The sequence below is a fragment of the Xiphophorus hellerii genome, chromosome 13 (genome assembly GCF_003331165.1).
Source record: "Xiphophorus hellerii strain 12219 chromosome 13, Xiphophorus_hellerii-4.1, whole genome shotgun sequence".
In the NCBI taxonomy this organism is placed as follows: Eukaryota; Metazoa; Chordata; class Actinopteri; order Cyprinodontiformes; family Poeciliidae; genus Xiphophorus; species Xiphophorus hellerii.
The window spans coordinates 1,451,740-1,475,630 of record NC_045684.1 but is presented as its reverse complement, the minus strand read 5'-3'; the positions used below and the strand labels follow the sequence as shown (position 1 = coordinate 1,475,630).

The following is a 23,891-nucleotide window of genomic DNA, read 5'->3' as shown; positions in this document are numbered from 1 at the left end:
TATTTTTCAGAGAGCAAATATTAAAAAAAGAGCAAGAATTAAACTATTACGAACATAAACATAAAATTAAATAAATATTTGAGTAAAATTGGCTTTTAAATGTGTTTAAATTAATTGTTTTGGGAGTCAGCAGTTCAACGTATTAATGTGGGATGTAGTGACCCCTAGCGGCGGAGCTCGGAATTCACGAGCGATTTTAGTCTTTTTAATCCATAAAATATATATTTTTAAGGAAAATGAGTACATTTAATTATTTTTAAGTATTAAGTTTTAACTTTAAAGGCATATAGGGATCTGAAATAATAAAGTTTATTGTAGGATTTTGTTTACTTTCTCCATGGATTTGAGAAGCGAGGCTGTGAAACCACGTCCGCATTTCAGGCTGCTGGTTTTGGGTTTGTGGTCGAACTGGTCTGAGTCGGATATGACGTCAGCAGTTTCGTTTTCGTCCCGCTGTCCAGTCGCCCAGGAGTGGAGCAATGAAGTAGAGAGAAGTAAAATTTACAGTAAGTTTCAGCTTCTCCAGATGGTTTCAGCTCTCAGTCTAAATGCTAAAGCTGCTAGCCTTCAGACTGAATTACACAGGAATAAATAATATTACGGTCTGTTTGTCACGTCTGTGGAAAATATTTGTATGTTTTTATTGTGTCTATAGATATGCACAACATTTTTAATTCCTATATTTAAGGTTCTTCCTGGTCGGTTTCTGAGTTTTTGGTCCAGAAAGAACCAAACACACAAACAGCTGACAGGTAGTTTCACTTTGGTTGATTCGTTCAGACTGAAGGAAATAAACAAAACATGTTGATATAAAATATGAGAAAAGTCAAAAACAGAAGCTGAGAGTGAAAAGCAGATTATTCAGGGATTAATTACCTGGTCACGTGATCACCTCAGTTTGTTCAGGTGTGTGTGTGTGTGTGTGTGTGTGTGTGTGTGTGTGTGTGTGGTAAACTAAATTAGTACGGGGTTCCAAGTGAGACAAAATTCCCAAATCACGTCCTGATTCGACTTTTTCCCTGCAGTTTTTATCAGCAGATTTACTGGAAAGTGATCAGATTTTAATTTATAGATTTCAGCTCTGAGAAAATGAAAAGTTGTCCTGCAGAACCAGAACAGCGTGACGAGGCAGGATCAAAGTTCGTTTCTTATCTCCAGGATTACAGCTGGGAGGGAACCACTCAGTTTGTTGTCCCTGAGTTAAACTCTAGACGGGTCTTATGGGGCAGCAGCCCAGGGCCACATGTATTCTGGGGTGGGGCGTCCATCCCAAACAGATTTATTTTGTGTAAACTCTGCATGTTTGTCAACATTTCACCTCATATTAATGCATCTTTTGCTACAAATGATCAAACGTTCACTAAAGAAATTATGTTGCTGAAATAAAATGTTTTTTATTTTTTTTAAAAGGAATTGAATTATTTATTTCAATCTTTTAATGTATTTGTAAAGTTTCATTACAAACCTTATGTGGTTGAAAGAAAAATCTGCAGAATTACATTTTCTTAATTAATCATCAGAATAATTGATAGAATAATTATTTAATATTCAGAATAACCAAAAGAATAATCAATTAATCATCGGGATAATCAGCATAATTAAGCATCAGGATAGTCAGTCATTACAATAATGCATTAATCATCAATAATCAATAGAATAATCAGTTAGTCATCAGAATACTCAATAGCATAATAGTTTTATCATTAGAATAATCAATTAATCAGCAGAATAACAAACAGAAAAATTGATTAATCAGCAGAATAATCAATGGCACAACCGATTAATCTTCAGGATAATCAATCAATCGTCAGGATAATTGATTTCTAAACTAATCGTTAGTTGCAGCCATAAACTGAATGTGTTTTTTTGTTTGTTTCTGTAGATGGATTTCTGGGTCGAGGCCACAGTTCTCATCGACCGGTTCCAGGATGAGCAGAAGGTCCGGCAGCTCCTCCAGTCCTACTACTTTAAGGTGACGGATCTGGACCGAGGTCGGGTCCGGGTAGCGGGTTGGTTCCGTAACCTCGAAGCAGTGAAGGCCCGTTTGGAGCGGCTCATGGAGGCGACGCCGCACTCCTCCTCGGATCTGCCGCCCGCTTCCTCCGGAGCGATTTCAAAGCAAAGCAGGAATTACGCAGATCCAGGTTCCGTACGGAGACGTTCGGCCTCTCTGGGCCCCAGAACCTCCTCCGGTCCAAAGCACCAGGCGCCGGATTATCGGACTCCAGGTGAGGAGATTGTGATCGACTCCGATGTCTACATGTACGCCAAGCGTTTCAGGAAACAGCAGCTGGACGACCTCCTGACCCGACGAGACGTCCGACATAACGTGAAGGCAGAGGAAGAAAGCACCATCATCACCCTGCAGGGTCCAGACTCCGGGTCGGTGTCCACAGACCTGCAGCTCCTCCTGGACGGCCTGCGCAGAACCCTCCGGACCCAGGAAGTCCTTCTGTCGGACCTCAGCGCCGAAGGAAAACGCCTTCTAGGTGGAATCCGAGAAAACAACAAATCCTTGAATTCAGTTCTGGTGTGTGAGAAGAACGACCGACTCCACCTGGTCGGCCCGTCCAAAGAGAGCTACGACCTGAAGCAGAGCCTTCAGGGAGGCCCGGTCGACCAATCAGGAGCCAGAGGACGGACGGCCGATCGGACCAGGGGAGAGAGGAGCAGATCGGTCCCAACCAGGAGTCAGAGAAGTCCAGCGGCTGGCAGGGAGTTTTCCTCATGGAGGGGCGGCGGACAGGAAGCGCCAAGAGGACGAAGTCTCTCGGAGTCCCGCGCAAAACATGAAGAAGAAAAACTCAGAAGAAAAGAGAACCATGTTCAGACTGCAGAAGGCCGAAACAGAGGCGCTTTCATTCGGTCTTTTGGAAAAACTGTAAGACTCTGGTTTAACAAAAAGGGAAAAAAGGACAAATAATCATTTCTACAAATACCTGAATCAACCTTGCACTGAAATAATCTCAATTCCTATTTCAGGATAAATTATGAGCTTAAATATCCTGGAACGTTTTGCAATAAGACATGAAATGAATATAGCTAGGTTAAACTGCAGGAATCAAAGTTTGATCAGTTTTTAAAATAATTTTAGGGCTGCAACTAACAATTATTTTAGTAATCAAATATTCTGACGATTAATCGGATAAACAAAATGCACAAACTTTTTATCTTTTTTATACAACTTAAGAAATTCATTAAAAGATGCAATAAAGAAAACAAATTAAATTCTTTTTTCAGAACCAGGTGAAGCTGAAACTACTTGAGTTCTGTGTGAAAGAAGGTTTTTCATCTTACAAGCAAAATTTATATAAATTTTTGTTTAGTTTTGGCTTCATTTCTTCTCTGACTCTGTTGTTGTTTCAGCAAATTTCCTTTTTTAACTTCAGTTAACGATGAATCAATTGCTAAATTAGTTTACCATAATTTCAATATTTGATTAATTACAATTAATCACGATTAATCGATTAATCGTTTTACCCCTAAATGATTTTTCTAAAACTCATTTGTAATTTCTTGAATCTGTTTTAAATCAAAAGCACAAATCCAACAGCAGCCCAGGATAAAGGAGAGTTTTAATGAAATGAAAGAATTTATTCGTATGAAGTTTGAAGTTTTTCATCCTTTCTGTTGTTTCGTAACAGAATATTTGCACTAAAATGGTTTAAAACACTGAGACTGTAAAACACTGATGGGAAGGAGTCGCTGTGAATGTTTGGATGTTAAATAAAACAGATTTCCTCTGATTGCCTCTGACGTCTTTAATGTTGCTGCAACACCTGAGTGTGACTCGGTGACGCGGACGGAGCGCCAGGCGGGGGAAGCGGGAAGAGGAACCGACCCAGAGGAAGTTTGAATGGAGGATCTGAAAGGCAGCTGAGGTTACACAACGGCCGCCGTTTCACTGAAAGCACCGTCCGGTTCCCCAGGAGCGCCGCGAATCGCCGGGAACGAGATGGACGCTGCGGAGGCGGTAGGTGTCCTTCAGTCCGTCAGAACCGTTCCGGGTCGGTTCGTCTGGGTCAGCAGAACTCAGGGCGGTTCAGAAGTCAGACAAACCGAACCGCTTCAGTTCATCTGATTCACAGCAAGCCTGACTAATCTGAGCCAAAAGTTCAACCTGCATCACGCAGAGGAAACGTTTTCTTCTTTTTATAATCGTTTTATTACGTTTTTACTGTATTTGCAACAATCTATGGGTCATTTCTGGGTTGCTTATTATTGTCACTAAGGTCTTGCCATATACAGTTATTGTCACTGGTGTCTTTCCATATTTCTTCACTGCTTTGCGTTTAGTTTCTTTTAGGCTTTTCCATTTTTTTTATTTTGAAATCTGTTTCCTGACTGCGTTCACACGGCGAACGGATCCGACCCAAATTTTATTTTACAATATCCGACTTTTTCACAGCATCCTGAACGACCCGGTTCTAACTGGATCCAGCCCAAGTTTGAGTTTGGATTATTTTAGGTGAAAATAAATGAGATATTTGAAGCGTCTGAACGGTTTATTGACTTTTCCGTCGTTAAGGGGAGACATTCAGCTGTTAGCTGTGCTTTCTTCTTTCCTAATTCTAATCCACACATAACCGGATATTTGGGAACATTTGTACATTTATGTGTTCTAGTCTTTTATCCACATCAAAACTTGGTTTAATATCACTGAAAATGATTATTTATATATATAAAAAAAAAGTTTAAAAAATCTGAAGAAAGTGAAGATTTCAGTGCTTAGTTTTCAGTCACAGGTTATTTTCTGGTTAAAAATTGCTTAATTGGAAAAGACAGACTGCCATGTTGAAACTTTCTGAATATTTTCCTGGAAAATACAAGTTAAAGTTTTCTAAAACTTCCAGGATATTTGGTTTATCGCTTAAACAATATTTTATATTGACGTAACCCATTTAACTCAAACCAATATTACTTGACTAATCCTAAATTTCCAGTACTTTTTATAATAAAACACATTTTAACAATATTTTTTTATAATTTTGTAAATATTTCAACCCGCATGTCCTCTTGTTTCCACCAGAGGGCGCTGCAGTCTAACTTTCCTCCTTTTAAAGTTGTTTCTGACATATTTTAGTTCAGGATTTGGAGCTGAAGGGTCAGCAGTTCATCCCAGTAGATAAATATTCTCCTCCCAGGATCATCTGAGGTTCAAACTGTCAGATTTTTGCCTGAATCCGGTTTAATCTGAAGTTCTCCTCTTTAAAAGCTCGACCCTATAAAACCCCAGATCTGAGTCACTGGCAGCATCGCTCCTGTCTGGGCCTGAAGAGTTGAGAACAAACTGCAGAGACACGTTGGACCTGCAAAGACTCGGCCGAGACGTAGAGGAGATAAACTGGAGCTCAGACTCATAATCAGTTCATCCATGAAGGGATGAACTTCATCCCTCTGGGCCTCTCGATGTTTATCAGGTTTCCTCTGTTGCCAAATAACTGGAGGTTTAGGAGCAGAGGAAAACTGAACCTGAAAATCTTGTTTTATTTCTTTAAGTTTTTCTTTTCCAATAAAATCAACTTTAGAAAATCAACATCCACATTTTTACTAACATGATTTGTTTGTAAATCATGTTGGTTTCAACCCATCAGGGTCAGAATGAAAAGGCAGCTAGAAGCTCTGCAGACCCCACACATGCTGGACATGCCGTGTTCAAAGTTTTATATGATTATCTTATATTATGAATATTTCTGATATTCATCCTAACTTTTTGTTAAAAAGTATTAATTAATTATTAAATCATTAAATCTGACTGACCCAAATAAATAAATATTTTTTATAAATTTAATTTGGGGAAAAAAAAGGAAATAAATAAAGAAAAGAAGCTGACTGAGTCAAGTCCTTCAAATTAAAGGTGATTCAACAAATGCTTAAAATCTGTAGAAAGTGATGGAAAAGTTCACTTATTATTATTATATTTAATTATTTTGTAATAACTTTGGTATTGAGTTAAAACAGAAACGTTTCTAACGTGAGAATAAATACTGACGGGTCTAAATAGTTCGTGGTTTGACTTGAACTCTGACCTATCAGTTCTTGTAAAGGATGAACCCGCCTGAATGAACATTTCCTCTCTGGTCATGAGAAACCCTATCTGTGGCATCAGAACCCGCCCAGCCCGGTTCTGCTCTGACTCAACACTTCTGGAGCAAAAACTCAACATATTTACACTCAAAAGTAAATAGTAGCCATCCAAGAAAGAGCTCCAGTAAGAATAAAAAATATATTTGATCAAAAGTGCAGAGTAGTTGATCAAAATAAAACTCACACAGTAAAAGCTAAGAGGAAATGTTGGTATTTTATGAATGAAAATGACAATTATTCATATAAGTAACAAGAAAAACATAAAAATGTTTCCAAATCGGTTTCCTTCCATATAAAACTTTAACAAAAGCTGCAGGTGTGTGTCTGTTTGGTGAATGAAACAAACGTGAGTGGGTAGAAAATTCAGAAATTTTACACAAGTAAGAGTAGAGATACTTGATAATAAAAAGTAAAGCAAAGCAAAAATACTCCTCAAAGTAGATTTGTTGAGAAGGTAAATGTAAGTAGTGACTGCCCAGCTCTGCTGTAACCTCTGGTTTCTCTGGATGAAACTAATCGGTTTGAGTTTGTGGATGTTTGAGAGAAGGTTTGACAGGAAGCGAGCCGGAGGAGGATGCAGAAGTTGAGAGCGTTTATAGACAGACTGCGGCTCTCGCTGCGTTGCTGCCTGACAGCGTGACGTGTTTCAGCCTGCAGGCCGCAGAAAGTCTGGCGCCACGCCTACAGCCGCCCCATGCTCTACCGGGACCCAGAAGTCAAACTCACTTCTCTTTCTGCTTCCTGGAAGCCGCTCTCTTGGCCTCTCCCTGAGTTTCCCCTCTGTGTGTGTGTTTGTTTGTTCTGGTGTGTTTGAGGAGCTCAGGCAGGGATGGCGGAGCTGGAGGGGCTGGAGTTTGGGAAGTCGGACTTCGTGCTGCTGGATGAGGTGACGATGGAGCAGTTCATGGAGAACCTGAAGCTGAGGTGAGGACGTCAGATGTCAAAGGTGACGCCTGACTCTGAAATTAAAATTCATTTTCTATTTTTAAAGTAAAATGGTTAAAATGGTCAAACCTGCTGGTCATACCGACACAGCTGGATGCCTGAGAGTCATTTCTGGGTTTTTGTCAGAGTTTGAGTGACGTCTGCTTCTTGTTTCCCGCTCCGTTTGTAAACCTTCACCTCTCAGCTGAAGCCTCTGAATGGATATTTTTAGCGCTGATATTCTGCCTGGCCTTTGTGTTTTTTATCGGGCTAAAATCTCAGTTTCTGCTGTTTTTAAACTGCATGCATGCAGCCTCACTGTTTGCATGTTTTGTTTTGGACTGTTCTGGTTCAGTTAAATTACCTGGACACCTTCATTTGGTTACTGTACCCACTTTAAACATGCTATGAAATTATATTTTGATGAAATTTTTCACTTATTTTGTTTTAATTCAGAGTTTTGCCAAATGAATAACATCCAATAATACCTAAACTCTAAATATACCCTCTGTTAGCTTCAGAGCAGCCATTTTAAACCATAAAGTTTGTTATTTTTGTAACAAAATAATAATGTAAAGAAGATATTGTAGACCAAATGAAGAAGATGTTATTTATCTGTAAAACGATTTGTGCTAAAAGCATCAACCAGGGATGCTTGTAGGTCGAGGAGGCCGCACAAAATCCGACAGAGGGCCACAAATGGCCCCCGGGCCGCAGGGTGGGCACCCCTGTTGTGGACTAGTGCCGCTCATGGAGGCAGCAGGTTTTTCTCCATCATGTTTTTTGGTTAAACTCTTCGGCTGGATGGATTTTTGCTCCTATTTTCAACCAGTTGCTGTGATGCGTAACCATGGCAACAAGGTATTGCTGATTAGCATCTCAAAAACTCGAATAGCGGCTGAACTGCGACTTTGAGGAGTTGAAAATGAGGCTCAATGGATGCAGACAGGAAGTTGAGAGCTTCTCTTCCATCCGTCACAACAGGAAACAGGAAGTTTGGAATGAACTTCAAAAATTCCCCCAGACAGAGTTTTACCTGCATTACATCAGAAAAAGGAACTGCAGGATCTCATCCTCTACTCTAACATCACTGCCCGACTTTTTAACCAAACAGCCAGACGGATTTAAAGAGGAGTGGCAAAAGCAAAATGCAAACAATGTGGATTAGCAGAGCTAGCTAACATCCAGGACATGTTACTGCGGGACATCGTCTCCGCTGCCCTCATGCTGAGCTGCTAGCATCTCCAGATGGACATTTGACTTTTATACAGCAACTGTCTTCAGTTAGATGCCTCTGTAGAACCGCTGCAAGACTGACTGCTACTGGAGTCCTTCCTTTAACCCAGCAGTACCCATTCTGCCGGGTTCTGCCAGGTTCTGCCAGGTTCTGCCAGGTTCTGCTGGGTTCTGCTGGGTTCTGCTGGGTAGTTCTGGTCAGGATGAGCGGCAAAATGAACCAACTTGGAAATACAAACAGGATTTTCCAGTGTTTTCTGTTCATGATGTAATTTTATCGGAGTTGGAGGAAAATAATCAGAGGTTTGGACATCAGACCTTTTCTTCTTCTCACTTCATTTTCCTGACTTTCAGTTTTACTTTATATTTGCATTTGGGGGATTTTGGTTCTTTCGTCATTATATTTTTCCAGATTTCTTTCATTTTCAGATGAATTTTGGTTCTCATTTCTGCTTTGGTTGGTCCTCCTGGTGTTCTTCCTTCCTCCTGTTTGTTGACCAGATGATCAGACATATTGATGTTTAGTTAAAATCTAGCTTTACGACTGTTATTTAACACTTTATACCATTACTTTGCCCTGTTATCTTCACCCCTTACATGTTATTTACTGGCCTGTTGCTCATTTATAAGACAGGCCAACACAAATTTGTGTTTATTTTCCAAGTGGAAGAATAATAACACATAGTTTTAAAACATAGTTTTCAACATGTTTTGCAAATGAAAATTATTATTTTTTATAATGATTCCCCTAAATAAAGTTCAACGAACACTGCAAAAACTCAAAATCTTACCAAGTATTTTTACACTCAAAATAAGACTAAACTAACTTACATGTAGCTTTTCAGCAACTTTTAGGAGCTTATTTTTAAGTAAATAATTCCTTAATATTTATAAAAAGTATTTGCTCCACTGGCAGATTATTTCACTTACTGCATGGGAAAAATAATGAGCAAAATAATCTGCCAAGTAATTCTTCATCAACATTAAATCATCTTTATCCTGCTGAAAAGTTCCTTCTAGGTTAGCTTTATTTTATTTCAAGTGTAACAAGATATTTGGTCTAGAAAATAGACAAAAATACTTGGTGAGATTTTTTTGTTTTTGCAGTGAATTACCTTCATAGTCATGTGTTAGAAAGGCCTAGTCAAAGTTCACCCCTAAATCTGTTGGGAATCTGGGGCAATTTGTGGAAAATATGTTTAAAAAAATACATTTTTTACTTAAAAATATATCAGCAGGGCGTGCCGTGGTGGCGTAGCGGATAGCGCGACCCGTATTTTGAGGCCTTGAGTCCTCGACGCGGCCGTCACGGGTTCGACTCCTGGACCCAACGACATTTGCCGCATGTCTTCCCCCCTCTCCTTCCCCGTTTCCTGTCAGCCTGCTGTCATATAAGGGACACTAGAGCCACAAAAGACCCTGGAGGGGTAAAAAATATATATATACATATACTGTATACATATCAGCAAAAATATATTAGAGGCAATTTAAAGCAAGTGTTTAATGAGAAAACAAAAAACTGTTATGTTTATTTATATATTACATATATTTTATATATTTCCTTTATTTAACCAGGTAAACCCCTTTGAGATCTAGATCGCATTTTCAAGAGGGACCTGGGCAAAAAAAAATGTATTTAAAACCATCACAGCATGACAGATAACCCTAAAATATCATAGTTTGGTTTGTGAGCACACTCATCACTTATTTTTTTAAACTGTATTTCTCGGCGTGGAAACATGATGATCTATTTTCGTCCTGGAAGCATTAATTATCAAACCGTTTGTCAGAAATTCATCACTACTTCCTAAAGTTTCCTGCAGATAATTTGGCTTTTTGAATGAATTTTGCCCCTAAAGCTCCGTTTCAGCCTGCAGAGCTAGCAGAGCAGCAGAAAAGTCAGATGTTGCGTCATTAACTAATTTGTTCGTAGTTTGTTCCTCTCAGCTCAACAAACCCACAGCGAACTGTGACTGTTTTCACACCGCGGCTTTCGTTTCCTGTCACTGGTGTACAAATACTTGTGTCACTTCCTGTCATCTTTGCATGACATCAAGGTGTGTGATGTTGTCTGGCTCCTTCCTGGTGGGCGGTGGGACCAAAGTCATGGAGGAAGTGAATGTTTGGGTAGAAGGAAAACCAACAGGTGTGTCGCTGTTCATGAGAAGATTACAGATTAACATACATGTTTTTTCTCACTGTCTGAAGTTAAATCAGACCAAACTTTTCTTGTTTTTGGTTAGTTAAAATGACCAAAAATTATTTGTGTTCCTTAATTTGCACAATAATTTGTCATGAATTTATTTATTAAAGCTGTAAGGTGTAACTTTTCTAAAAATAATATATATATTTTACATATTTGTTGAAACTGTCAGCATGTTGACAGTTTATTAGACAAATAACACTGAAAAAAATCAGGCAAATCTGCCTTCTCCAAGTAACAACCAATCAGAGCCAGGAGGCGGGGCTTACTGCTGTCAATCAAAATTTTGCTTAATTAAGAGTAGAGATACTTCATAATAAAATTACTGAAGTAAAAGTAAAAAGTACAGCGTAGTAAAAATACTCCTAAAAGTAAACTGTTTCAAAAAAGTTACTCAACTAAAGGTAACTAGTTACTACCCAACTCTGATGATTATCTCAATAATCAGCCCTAGTTATTTGCCAGTTAGCCTATCAGAAGGTTCCGAAGTCATGACATCATCAGCCGGGCGTCCTGCCGCCGTTTAAAGAGACAGTAACCGTGTTTTGGTCTTAGGTTCGAGAAGGGCCGGATCTACACCTACATCGGGGAAGTGGTCGTGTCCGTCAACCCGTACAGAGAGATGGACATCTACGGCAAAGACGCCATCGACGCGTACCGCGGCCGGGAGCTGTACGAAAACCCGCCGCACCTGTACGCCGTGTCCGACGCCGCCTACAAGGCCATGAAGAGGCGGGCCAAAGACACCTGCATCGTCATCTCAGGTATTCCTGCAAACCCGCTGCACACACATCATCGTTTACATCTGTAAAGCGATAAATATAAAAAATATACATTTTTGCCCTGTGAGTCGAAATCACCAATTTGAAAACAGTTAGAGGTCACATTTTTTCCATTTAAAAACTGTGACTATTTCGGGATGTGCTGTGGTGGCGCAGGGGTTAAGCACAACCCACATAAGGAGGCCTTAGTCCTCGTTGCGGCTGTCGCAGGTTCGATTCCTGGCCTGGCGACCTTTGCTGCATGTCTTCCCCCTTCTCTCATTACCCACTTTCCTGTCAAGTAGCTATCAAATAAAGGCCACTAGAGCCAATAAAACCTTTAAAAAAAACCACTGTGATTATTTTCATAGAGCAAAGTAGAAAAGAACAATTTATTGTAGGTTCTTTAATAGGAGAACGGCGGTCAGGTTTCTAACTTTCTGCTTTACATTTTGTTAGTTTAGAAAATGTTTTCAGTCTCAGCAACAGAAAAACGAGGCATTTATCTTAAAATCCTTTCAGTCTGTAGCTAAGTTCAATGACTGGGTGTCCAAGTCTGTTGAGTTAAAAGTTGCTGGATGTTTGCAGCCATATTTAATATGATATTAAAATAAAAGTAAAAAATGTGGCTATTAAAGAAAAAAATCTTTGTGTTTTAATGAACATTTTCCATCTAAGAAAATCTCATGTCAAATATGTATAGAAAGCTTTCATCTGCACCAAATCCATTTGCTTCATTTTCATTTTACATCAAAATATTCCAAGGGCCACAAATGGCCCCCGAACCACACTTTGAGATCCCCTGATTTAAGTTAAATGAGCGTTTGCATAAAATAGCTTCTTATTTCTCAGAGCTTTTACATTTTCTGAGTGATTTCACCAACATTAAAGCTGCTCTCTGATGAAAGTTAGTAACAATAATTAGAACAATAATAATGAAAATTGAATTTATGGTGAATTAAATTAACCAGGGCCGGAAAAAGCTTTTCTGGGACTCTGGGCCCCCACACCGACATGTTACACCAGATGCTTCATCATCTCCAGGCTTCGCTGTGTTTGTAAACACTGAGTGTTATCATCATAATTCATAATTGGCTTACATCATTCTCTTCTTGCTATAATTCATTTTAAACTTGACGGACTGAAGGAACTGAATCATGCAGGTTTCTGGCCCTTGATGGCTGATTTTCGATTCGTCTGGTTTTAGTGTTTCTGTTTTTAAAACACATCCGCTGTCAGTTTTAAAATGTCTATAAATATTTAGCTGAGCCGCGACCTGAAACACAGAAGTATAATAAACATGTTACAGGTTTCCTCCGTAACACTTCAGTGCAGTTTGACGTATTTTCTGCAGTAAAATGAAACTTATTTTCACATTTTCACATATGGACAATAATATCAGAAATCACCAAGCAATATGATGTTTTTCAAGTGTTTTGTATGAAAAATTGAAGGGAATAACCTGTAAGAAAAACATGATGGTTCATTTTTCAAAGTCATATTTTCATTGTGTTATTCATTCATTTATACATGCTGCAGTTTCAAACTAAATATTTAGTGAGCGAGTTAAATACTTCGTTTGAGACTTAATATTTAGACTAGTTATTTAGCTAAATAACTTGTTAAAAGCTAAGTATCTAATTTGAAATTGTGACATTTATAACTGTAAACCATAGTGAACATATACATTTTAAAAAATTACCCCATTTTTTCTCTTGTGCCAAACTAAATAACCAAAGTTATTGCTGAAGTTATCTGAAGCTGTTTTTATTTTATTAAAGATAATTCAGATTTCTGCTCCTTGAGTCACAGTGTTGCTGTGAACGATGTGTTTTAGGTGAGAGCGGTGCAGGAAAAACAGAAGCCAGTAAATACATCATGCAGTACATCGCAGCCATCACAAACCCCAGCCAGAGGGCAGAGGTCGAGAGGTCAGCCTGAGAACTAAACCTGCACCATTTATTCTGATTTCACCTGTTATTTTCATTACTTAAGGCTCAATTTCTCTCCTAATTTTCCTGAATGTCTCCTGCTTTGTGGCGGCTCAGCGTGAAGAACGTTCTGCTGAAGTCCAACTGCGTTCTGGAGGCCTTCGGGAACGCCAAGACGAACCGCAACGACAACTCCAGCCGCTTCGGGAAGTACATGGACATCAACTTTAACTTCAACGGCGACCCGACCGGAGGACACATCAACAACTACCTGCTGGAGAAGGTAGTTATTTTGGTTATTTAAAATCTCTTCCAGCTCCAGGGTGAAACGTATGTTAGAATGTAAAGTTTATTGATCTTTGAGAATTTGTTCTTGTATAATTACTGTTATATTAATTGAAAATGGTCTCAAAACAACATTATTATCATTTATTGCAATAACTTCTGAGACTATTTGTCATGAGTTAAAGTTTGTTACTGTAACAGGTCTATTTGTGTCAAACAGTGAATATAGATTTGAAATATTCTAAGATTTATTTCTGGCAGTTTTGGTGATTTGGCTCACAGAAAATGAAAACCCAACATTCAATGGTCTCATATTCGTAGAAAGTTGAGTGGAAGGATAAAGGTGCATAATTTTGCGTAAAATTGTCTAACAAAATGATTGAGTCGTTCCAGTACGTTTTCTCCAACTTGTTCATGATATGCTAATGTTTTATCTGAACTTGTGTAGATTTGAAGAAGTGATGATGTGTGAGAGAACAGCCATTAATAAAGGTGTGAGTGACGCCGTCAGGCTGATGCTGGGTGTTTATTAGCTCATCTGAGGGTAAAAGAAGAAGCTGCTGCAGCTGAAAGGACGAAAAAACCTTCTGGCTGAGAGCAGCTGTGAATGTTGCTGTTTTATTGTGAGAAAGCAGAAATAAAATCTGTCATCTCACCAGAACCAGGAGGTTCAGCTTTAGGGACCAGCAGGGAATTATTTCCTGCTACATAATTTACTGTCAGTCCTGAAAATCAGAACTTAGATTTTTTTTTTTTTTTCAGGGACAATTTTTGATTTTGTAAACTTTAAAATTAGTTATCTACTTTTCAGAAAGCTACTTTGACTGTTTGGAGTTTTTCCTACTTTGCTTAAAGATGCAATTGACTCTAATATTTATTGTCTTTAAATAATTTTTTTACTTTAATAAAACATAAAAAATATAAAAGTCTTCTATGATGTAATAACAGAAAAACATACAGAAATTATGATTTTCAAAAGCAAAACCTATACATGAGAGTAGGCATGTCATGATGAGTTTGCTGAACCATAAATATATTATATATATTAACCATAAATCTATATGTTGTATATAAGGCTTACGTTGAAAGCTCAAAAACACCAGTAATATTTGGTTAAGTCTCACTTTTTATTTACTGGTGTAACAGAGAGAAAAGTGTGTATGAATGTGTATGTGAATTTTGCCCAAAATAATAATAATAGTGTGTATGTGTTTGTAATGAGATTGTTGTATCCATGTGTTTGGAGCCACCTAGTGGTGTGATGAGTGACTGCATGCAGCGGGTCCTTCAGACGCTCTCGCGGCTTCCCCCACCAGGATCCTGAGGAGCGCTGGTGGAGCTGTTGGACCACTTGCATGCAGTCAATCACATTGTGAGAATTTCATTTTATATCACACTAAGACTATACTGGCGCTGTGAAAAGCAAGAAGGGTTACACTGGCAGTTAGCTGGTTTCATTGCAGTTAACCAGCATGGTGGTGGCAGCATCATGAGGCTTTTTCTGCCGTTTGTGCTGGTAAACTTGAAAAACTGAATGGCGGCCATCTTTGTTTTCCTGTTTCCAGTCCAGGGTGGTGCAGCAGCAGGAGGGGGAGAGGAACTTCCACTCTTTCTACCAGGTAGACTTGGTGATTTAAAGTCCTCTGACTGAACGGAGATTTTTTCCTGCTACGTTTTGGATCACAGCAGAAAAATGAATCTGCGTTTCTGCAGCTGCTGCGCGGAGGCTGCGAGGAAACCCTGAAGTCGCTTCACCTGGAGAATGACGCCGCACTTTACACGTACACCAGAGAGGGCGCTGCAACTGCTGTGAGTTTATCTGATGACAGAAAACCGTTTGTAAAATTACACAGTGAAAACTTAACAGCAAGCTAAATATTTAGCTCTGACCTAGCTGGGTCTTGCTAGTTAGTTAGCGCTGAATAGTTTGCTTGCTAACTAAATATTTAGTTTGACACTGGCATTTATTAATTACTATAAAAAATTAACCCTATTTTTTCTCTTATGATGCTGTATAACTCAAAATATTGCTGTTAATTTACTAAACGCCACTCAACAAGAATCTCAGGTACCTTTTTGACCTTTGACCTTAGTTTTCTGTTACAGACTTCCAACAACGATCGCTCGAGCCACAAAGCGGTGATGAGCGCCCTGGAAGTGATCGGCTTCTCTAAAGAAGAGATTACTACCATCTACCAGATCCTCGCTGCCATTTTACTTTTGGTTTGTGAAAATAAAAAAGTGGTTTTTTTGTTTAATTTATTGGGTAATATTGTTTTTTTCTATTTAAGAAATGACAAATCACAGGAACAGAGATGCCGATTTTACTGAGTAAATGTTATTTTACAGGATTGAAATGGTCATTGAACAGTTCAGGAAGTTATTCTTTGGCACAGACCTTTCACTCATCGTTTTAGTTTTATAATTATTGAGTTTTGCTAACTCTGCTGCTAATTTTACCTAATTAACCACAATAGAACTCTGGTCAGAAAGCAAACAGTTTAAAATCAGTATCTGTTACTGATTCAGAATAAATATTGTTTGCTGCAACACAGCCTGGGTGGAGAAACTACAGGAAATAGAACTGCTTCAAAATAAGAGCGTGAATTTTAACTACAAAATTGTTTGATAGAATTTGATTACATATAGTTTTATTCTTCTTCTTCTTATTATTATTATTAGAGATAATAGCGTCACGACCACACTCTTTACCAGCAGGTGGCGGTAATGCACATCTTAAGTTTCTTGCCAACCGCCAGAAGAAAAGAAAAAAGGAACAGCAGAAGAAGAAGAAAGTCTAACTACTGGAAGAATTAACAGTAGAAAACCAAAACTTCTACAAAGATGTCAAACTTCATTCAACTGTAGGTTTACAAAACAGGCAAGTTAATTAGCGCGTTGAATTTATCCGGAAAGATGAATTTAGTGGAAGCTAAGTGTGCTAAACGTTAGCATAGTTAGTAAAAACGCTGTTAGCGCATCAGTGCATATTAACTAAACCAAGTGTTTTTAGACGGAGTCTGAAGTTTTTGTAGGTTTAGATATTTGTTGCCAGTGTTGGGTAGTAACTACTTACATTTACTTGAGTAACTTATTTGAAAAATGTACTTTTAGGAATATTTTTAATACGTTTTACTTTAGTAAAACTCCTGTATTCTCTACCCACTAAATGAAAAACAAACATGTTTTAACCCAAAGTTCACCAGACAGACACACGCCTGCAGGTTTGGTTAAAATTTAATACGTTTTTTATATTGGAAAAAAACACTGATTTGGAAAATGTTTCTTTTGCCTGATTTTGTTATTTTTTGTTACTTATATGAATTTTTGTCATTTTCGTCCCTAAAATATAAAATTTCTTTATTTAACTTTATATTTTGGTTGCGCTAATGATGTAATTTTTACATATTAAATGATTGATAATTTGATCAGATACTCAGTTACTGATCAAATTACCTGAGTAGACTTTTTTTTTTTACCAAATACTTTATTAGTCTTACTTTTGTAATTTATTGGATGGCTACTTTTAATTTTTACTTGATATATTGAAGTATTTCTACTCTTACTTGAGAATGATGTTTGGGTTCTCTGTCGTCCTCTGGTGGTTGCTAACATGTGGGCTGTTGAATTTCAGTAAACAAAAGTGTATGAATTCTGATTCCTGGGTTCAGTTGAATCTTTTTACACACTTGTTTCTGTGTTTCCACATGGAAATGTCCTGTTGCTTCCTGTAGCTTTCTCCAGAATCATGATGTTTCCGTTTGTGTTTTCAGGGTAACGTGGAGTTTGGGAGCGAAGGCGAGAGCGTTCAGATCCTGGGTCAGGATACGGTGAACCACATCTCGGAGCTGACCGCCACAGATCCCGACTCTGTTGCCAAGGGCCTGCTTTTCCGAACCGTGGCAACCGGCGGCGGCGAGGTCATCGAGAAAGGTCACACGGAGAAGGACGCCTGCTTCGGCCGGGACGCCTTCGCCAAGGTGAAGCTGCCACCATAGGAAAGGAGAGGAAGAAATGCTGCAGGTGATAACATTGAGATCGACTTCATTTTGATTCTTCAGGCACTTTATGAAAGGCTTTTCGGCTGGATCGTGAGCCGCATCAACAGCATCATCGAGGTGAAAAACTACAACCCAGTGCTTCATGGGAAAAACACAGTCATAGGTGTGCTGGACATCTACGGCTTTGAGATCTTTGACAACAACAGGTTTGTGTCTGTTGGTGGTTTTTTAAAACTCAGAAACGATTCGTTTTGTGTTTTCTTACGTTTTTGTTCCTGTGTTGTTTTTCCAGCTTCGAGCAGTTCTGCATCAACTACTGCAACGAGAAGCTGCAGCAGCTTTTCATCGAGCTGATCCTCCAGCAGGAACAGGAAGAATACCAGAGAGAAGGAATCACCTGGCAGCATGTGAGGAAAACACACACACACACACACACACACACACACACACACACACATACACCTCGAGGCTTTAACATGTGAAAAAACACACACACCGACTGACTGGTAGCTTTTCAACCACATTTAGGGATTTAAGGAAATAATTCCTTAATATTGAAGAAACTCAACTAGTTCCACTGACAGATTATTTCACTTATAACAAGGGAAAAAATATCTCGTAATAAATAAAATAATCTACCAATGCAACTAGTATTTCTTTATCAATATCAACAAATTACTGACTTGTATTGAGTGCTTTTATCTAGCAGAAAAGTTACTTCTTGGTTAGTTGTTTTTTTTGAAGTGTAACACAATAGTTGAATGAGAAACTAGACAAAAATACTTTAAGATTTTATGTTTTTGCAGTGCAGGGACAAAATATCTGTGTCTGTTCCTGTTTTACTGAAAACCTCAGCTCAGGCGTGTCCAAAACCTTTTTGCAGTTTGGGCTTAAAAATGGCCACAGAATGTTAATTATTCAAAATAATAATAATAAAATTGTAAAACCTATTTTGTTTTTCATGTTTTCTTGCTCAACAATTACAGAAGTGTTTTAATGCCAGTGCTAAGAAGAAAATCTCTTGATTAGAAAATTTAAAACGTGAAACAAAACATGTTAATAAAAAAGCTTCTGGTTTTAACGAAACATAAAGCTACAGATTATGATTTGTTGAAAAGGCATAAAGGAACTGGCTGTGTCACCGTTTCTTCTAAACATAAAAAAATCCCAGGAGATTTTTCTGTTTTACTGTTTCTACCTTTCTTATTTAAAAAAGAAGATTTTTAAATATGAGACAGAAATCTCATTATAATGAGAAAGTTTTCTCGCTTAAATTAGATTTTACAGAAAGCAAAATTTGTGAACATGAATTAATGAATTAGAACATGTAGTTTGTTTTCTGTAATCACCTTTTAGCTCGTTAAAGTTGCCTGTCAGTTTTTTGTTGATTTTAACATCAGAAACGAGAATCAAACTGCAGATGAATAAAACCTGTTCACAGCAACTCAGACTAATCCTCCGTCTTTGTTTTTATTCCATTTCCAGATCGATTACTTCAACAACCAGATCATCGTTGACCTGGTGGAGCAGCAGCACAAAGGAATCCTGTCCATCCTGGACGAAGCTTGCCTCACCGTGGGAAAAGTGACGGACACGGTCTGCCTGGACAGCATGGACACCAAGCTGGCTCAGCATCCTCACTACACGTCCCGCAAGGTGGGACTGTTTCCTGCTCAGCAGCCTCACAACCAGAAAACATTTAAAGTTAAAGTCAGACTTTTTAAAGACATTCTGGAAAAACAAAAGACTGTTTAAAGGAAACAGATGTGACCTTATCGGCTTGACTCAACAGGAAGTGATGTAGAAACGTCCTCTGACTGATGGTAACTCTGGGGAACAATCCTATTGCTAAAATGGATTAGCTAAGATGCTACCTTATATGCAAATAATTCACGTTATTAGCAGAAATGTGAGGCATAATGAAAGGAATAATGCAAGTTTTATAACTTTAATTGTATAATAAATATATTTAGTTCTTAACAGGTGGTAAAAAAACAGCATTCATGGCAGACTGCTTAAATTAGTGACAGCTGTATTATAATGCTGGTTAATTTGGAATAGATTAAAACAGAGGTGTTGCAGTTTAGGGTCCAGCCAGCAGAGGGCAGAAGCGCCTTTCTCTGATATTCTTCCTATGAGAGCATGAAAACAACTGAAACTCTCTGGGATGTGGAAATGTCTCCATGAATCAGGATGAAGTGAGACAGGAATTAAATTTTACCTTCTCCTGTTTTCTTCTTTTGATTTCCAGCTCAGTCCCACAGATAAAACCATGGACTTCCAGAAACATTTCCGTATCCGCCACTACGCTGGAGACGTCACGTGAGTTGCTCGCATCGCCGCTCGCATCGCCGCTCGCATCGCCGCTCGCATCGCCGCTCCAGATGAAAACATGACGGGCTTCAGGGGGCCGAACACTGAGTCCCATTAGAGGGGACATACTACACAAAACTCACATTTTTTCAAGTTTTATTCTTCCATTTGGGTCTCGACTGCTTCTAAAGAGACTCCAAGCGCTTAACGAACATTTTTGTGCAAGAGGTTCATGACTTTTGGTGTCTGGAAAATGAGCTGTTTCAAAAACCTCCCAGTAAGTCACATTTGACTGGAATTGCAGCGTTATCCAGTTTTTTTGTGTTGGAGTCCCCGTAAAATTACAACTTTATTCTCCTAATATTATAACTTTATTCCCATAATTAAAAAGTAAATCTTAGCCTGACCCTTGTATTTTGTCCTGAATTCAGAGTCCAAATAAATAGAACAAGATGGCCGCCCTGAGCGCGCTGATGTCACTCTGAAGTACGGAAACGCATTGGTGAAAAAACATCCAGATTTTTAAAAAAATGTAATCAAAAATTGGATTAATGTGATTTATCACTCAGATTTATGAGTAACAATGTTATTACAATTTTCATCAATTCAGCTGAATATTTTCCTGACATTTTGTTGCCCTAATTTAAAACTAAATACTGTCTAAACACAATATTTAATCGATGTGTCAGCTGTTCAGATTGAAAATTTTAAATTAATCACTGTATCATCTGGAAAACTTTAGTCAGGAAGCTAACATGTAACGTTCTGCTAATATATAAACAATAAGCTGCGTTCTCTTTGTAGTCGGAGTTTAGAAACTCAAGATTTGCTACTAATTATGTTTACAGATTGGATATGAAAGTTGCTTGTATATATTTTAGTCTGAGTTATGATTCAGGGTTTGAAACTGCTTGTTCTTCATCGCTGCTCCTCTTCCTCCTGGCCAGCAGTCACCCTGCATGGCTTGGCTTTCTGAAGAGCTCACGTGTCCTGCCCCAAACGGAGCAAGGGGAAGGACATTAATATGTCAAGGGAGCACGAGGAAGAGGAGGAGGAGGAGGAGGAGGGATGGAGCTGATAAGACAGTTTAGTCTGAGAGGCAGCAGCAGTAATCACCGCTTGCAGTCTGGTGGGGGTTCTTTAAATCTGGGAAATCCAAATAAGTCCCAGAAACAGATGCTGCTTTGTTTATGTTTACCACAAGACGCTGATCATCCGCTGATCTGAAAACGGAAAAGTAGCTAAATAAGATAATACTAAATTATTACAAAGGGCTGAACTGTTTTTGTGCCAGGATAAGGCTGGATAAATGATCAATCCATCCCAGATATTTATTTAAATTTATTTTATGATTCATCGATAAAAATGTTCCAAAATCCAAAGCTTATTTTTTTCTTCATTTGCTGTTTTTCAGCTTTGGCTGCATCGTCTCTGCAGAAAGTTTAACATATCCAGCCTTAGATTATTCGTGTTTAAAAGCAGCGCAGCAACCTGTTCTGTAAAGTAGATTATATTTAACTAACAATTTTTGTTCTTCTTAGAGACATAAATTGTGACTTTCACTATTTTTAGCATCTGCTCAGTAAGTAGTCTTACCCTTATGACTGCAGACCCAGGAAATGCAATTCTGAATTTAATTAAATACTAAATGTGTCACAAAATGTGTGGAAATTAACAGAGGGACATCGTGTTGTTGTCTGAACGGGATCCAAATCCAAATGGTTTCAGGAAATTAGTTTTCAAAACAACCAAATAAATTTGAGTTAAAATGTATCTGGAAATTTAATTTAGAGGAAGCAAAGTGCAGTAAACATTTTCAAAGTTGACAAAGACACTAAAGCGCTAATCTCTAACATTAGTTTTGCTAACTTTAAAGCACTACAACAACATGGTATTTAGCAAAACGATAATAATTTACACCAAAAAAATTTAAAATAGAGAAAGTTAAGTGTGCTAAGCATTTTCAACGCTAAAGCGCTGATCTCAAGCATTCGTTATGCTAACACACTACTGCGTTATTACCGCTGGCGCCATTATAACGGCTGGCAGCGTTATCACCGCTGGCGGCGTTATCACGGCTGGCGGCGTTATTACCGCTGGCGGCGTTATTACCGCTGGCGGCGTTATTACCGCTGGCGGCGTTATTACCGCTGGCGCCATTATAACGGCTGGCAGCGTTATTACCGCTGGCGGCGTTATAACCGCTGGCGGCATTATTACGGCTGGCGGCGTTATTACCGCTGGCGGCGTTATTACCGCTGGCGGCGTTATCACGGCTCCTCCGTGTCAACGTGGCCTTGATGGTGCGGATGAAGGCGTCGTGATGACAGATGGCTTCGTGTCACCGCGCATCGCCGTCAGCCGGCCTCGGCCCGTCTCTGGGCCGCGTCGGGTCCTCTCCAGCTGAGCTGTCACCTTTTGGCATCGGTCCCTGTCTCATCCCATCCCGTCCCAGTCGATCCTCGCTGCAGCTAAATATACCCGCGTCCTCGCCACCCGCTGCCCCTCCCCCCCTCTGTCACCAAACGCCATCATCAAAAGCTTTGACCTACTTTACTCTCCTGCTCTTCCTCTGTTTCTGCGCTCCTCACCTGGCTCTCCTCCTCTTCCCTTTTCCCCTGCAGAGATAACACACCTAACCTCTCCCAGCTCTTGTTCCCTCTCTGCAGCCTTCACCTCCATCCTCTGAGTCTTCCTGTTTTTTCTGGAGGCTTCACTTTGTTCACCTTGTGACTTTTCTTCTATTTCCCAGCAGATAACTTTACTTTGACCTTTCAACTTTCTAACTACATTTACAGGGAAACTCGTCTTTTCTATGTTTTTATAAATAAATTAAATCAGGTGGAAGCACTGACCATTTCTCCGTTTTCCTCGTTGAGGTTTGATGAAGGTTCAGTGGAAGATCTTCCTGTATTTTGTTGGTTATTGTTGTGATTATATTTCTGATCTTATTTCGTTCACAGCAGATTGAATTCTGATTCTCTAATCTCCTGGACTTGTTACAGTTTTTCTGTCTCATTTCTTTCTTTCTGTGTTGCAGATATTCTGTTGACGGTTTTCTGGACAAAAACAAGGACCTCCTTTTCCAAGATTTTAAGCGTCTCATGTACAACAGGTACATCAAAAGTATCAGGGTCACAAAAATACCATTTTCAAAAAATAAAATCACAAAAAATAGTTTTTTCTTACCTACTCAGCGATAAACTAAGGACAAACTATTTTAATTAAAGAAATAATCAGATTTTCTGTAGGAATTGGATTGCAGAGAAAAAATTTAAATGTTTTGTTTGTTTTCTTAGTTAAATAAACAAACATCCAGTTTGCTTATGACTGAAAAACATATTTCATCTGTTTGCAATAAAAATAGCACCTGGGTCAGAAACCACTTCCTGCATTTAGCCATGATACAGCAGTTAAAAGCAGGTTTTGCTGCATCACTGTGGACTTTAGAGCAACGATGTCCAAAGTGTGGCCCGGGGGCCATTTGCAGCCCTCTGGATGTTTCTACTTGGCCCAACAATTCAAGAACGCAGCGAATCTGCAACTGTTTCGAGGTTTATACAGATTAATAAAATCTTATTTAACATTTAATTAGGTACAAGAAAAGGACTTTTATTTTATTAGCAATGTTTCTTTGGTTATACTTTGATAAAACCAGCAAACGCTGCCTAGCCTTTGTTGCTATGAGTACAAAAACAATTAAAAATGAGGATTTTAAACCCCAAGAAGTCATTTAATGCAGCAACTGTACCGCAGTCTGTTTATAATTTGGATCAGCAGTAATTTACAAAACCCTTTTCTACTATATTTATGTTGTGTCACTTTATTAAAATATTGTCTGTTTAGTATATAATTAAATAGATCTTTTCAGTTTTAATAAAGTAATGAGGCCATAAAGGCAAAAGGTTTGCGTTAGAGGAAGTGAATGAGTCGATGTTCTCCCAGTTACCATGACAACAGGACCAAACCAGAAAGTTTGTAAAAGTGAAGTAAATTTTGATTTAAAACTCGTAGTTTAGTAGTTTTTGTAGTTTTGCAGTTGTGAGGCTGCAAAACATCAGCCAAGGGTCAACAAATGGCCCCTGCGCCCCACTTTGGCCTCCGCTGCTCTGGCCAGTCCAGTAACTGGGTTAGCCGAATAAATGAGTCT

General features: G+C 38.8%; 2 protein-coding genes across 2 annotated transcripts in view; both read left to right on the top strand.

Annotated features, from left to right (window-relative positions):
- Positions 1–366: 366 nt before the first annotated feature.
- rbm43 (RNA binding motif protein 43) lies at positions 367–3,402 on the top strand. Its single transcript, XM_032580593.1, has 2 exons — positions 367–506; positions 1,883–3,402. The coding sequence occupies exon 2, from the start codon at positions 1,883–1,885 to the stop codon at positions 2,921–2,923; it is 1,041 nt and encodes a 346-aa protein (XP_032436484.1). The 5' UTR covers positions 367–506; the 3' UTR covers positions 2,924–3,402.
- A 449-nt stretch (positions 3,403–3,851) lies between these two features.
- The window catches only part of myo1g (myosin IG), a 52,479-nt gene continuing 32,439 nt past the window's right edge, over positions 3,852–23,891 (top strand). Inside the window, exons 1-14 of the mRNA XM_032580581.1 lie at positions 3,852–3,973; positions 6,911–7,011; positions 11,006–11,214; positions 13,049–13,142; positions 13,260–13,425; positions 14,993–15,046; positions 15,141–15,236; positions 15,534–15,650; positions 17,201–17,407; positions 17,489–17,634; positions 17,721–17,835; positions 18,914–19,084; positions 19,680–19,750; positions 22,782–22,856. Coding sequence (XP_032436472.1) covers positions 3,956–3,973; positions 6,911–7,011; positions 11,006–11,214; positions 13,049–13,142; positions 13,260–13,425; positions 14,993–15,046; positions 15,141–15,236; positions 15,534–15,650; positions 17,201–17,407; positions 17,489–17,634; positions 17,721–17,835; positions 18,914–19,084; positions 19,680–19,750; positions 22,782–22,856 — 1,640 coding nt within the window. The 5' untranslated portion in view covers positions 3,852–3,955. The remainder of the gene's footprint in view (positions 3,974–6,910; positions 7,012–11,005; positions 11,215–13,048; positions 13,143–13,259; positions 13,426–14,992; positions 15,047–15,140; positions 15,237–15,533; positions 15,651–17,200; positions 17,408–17,488; positions 17,635–17,720; positions 17,836–18,913; positions 19,085–19,679; positions 19,751–22,781; positions 22,857–23,891) is intronic.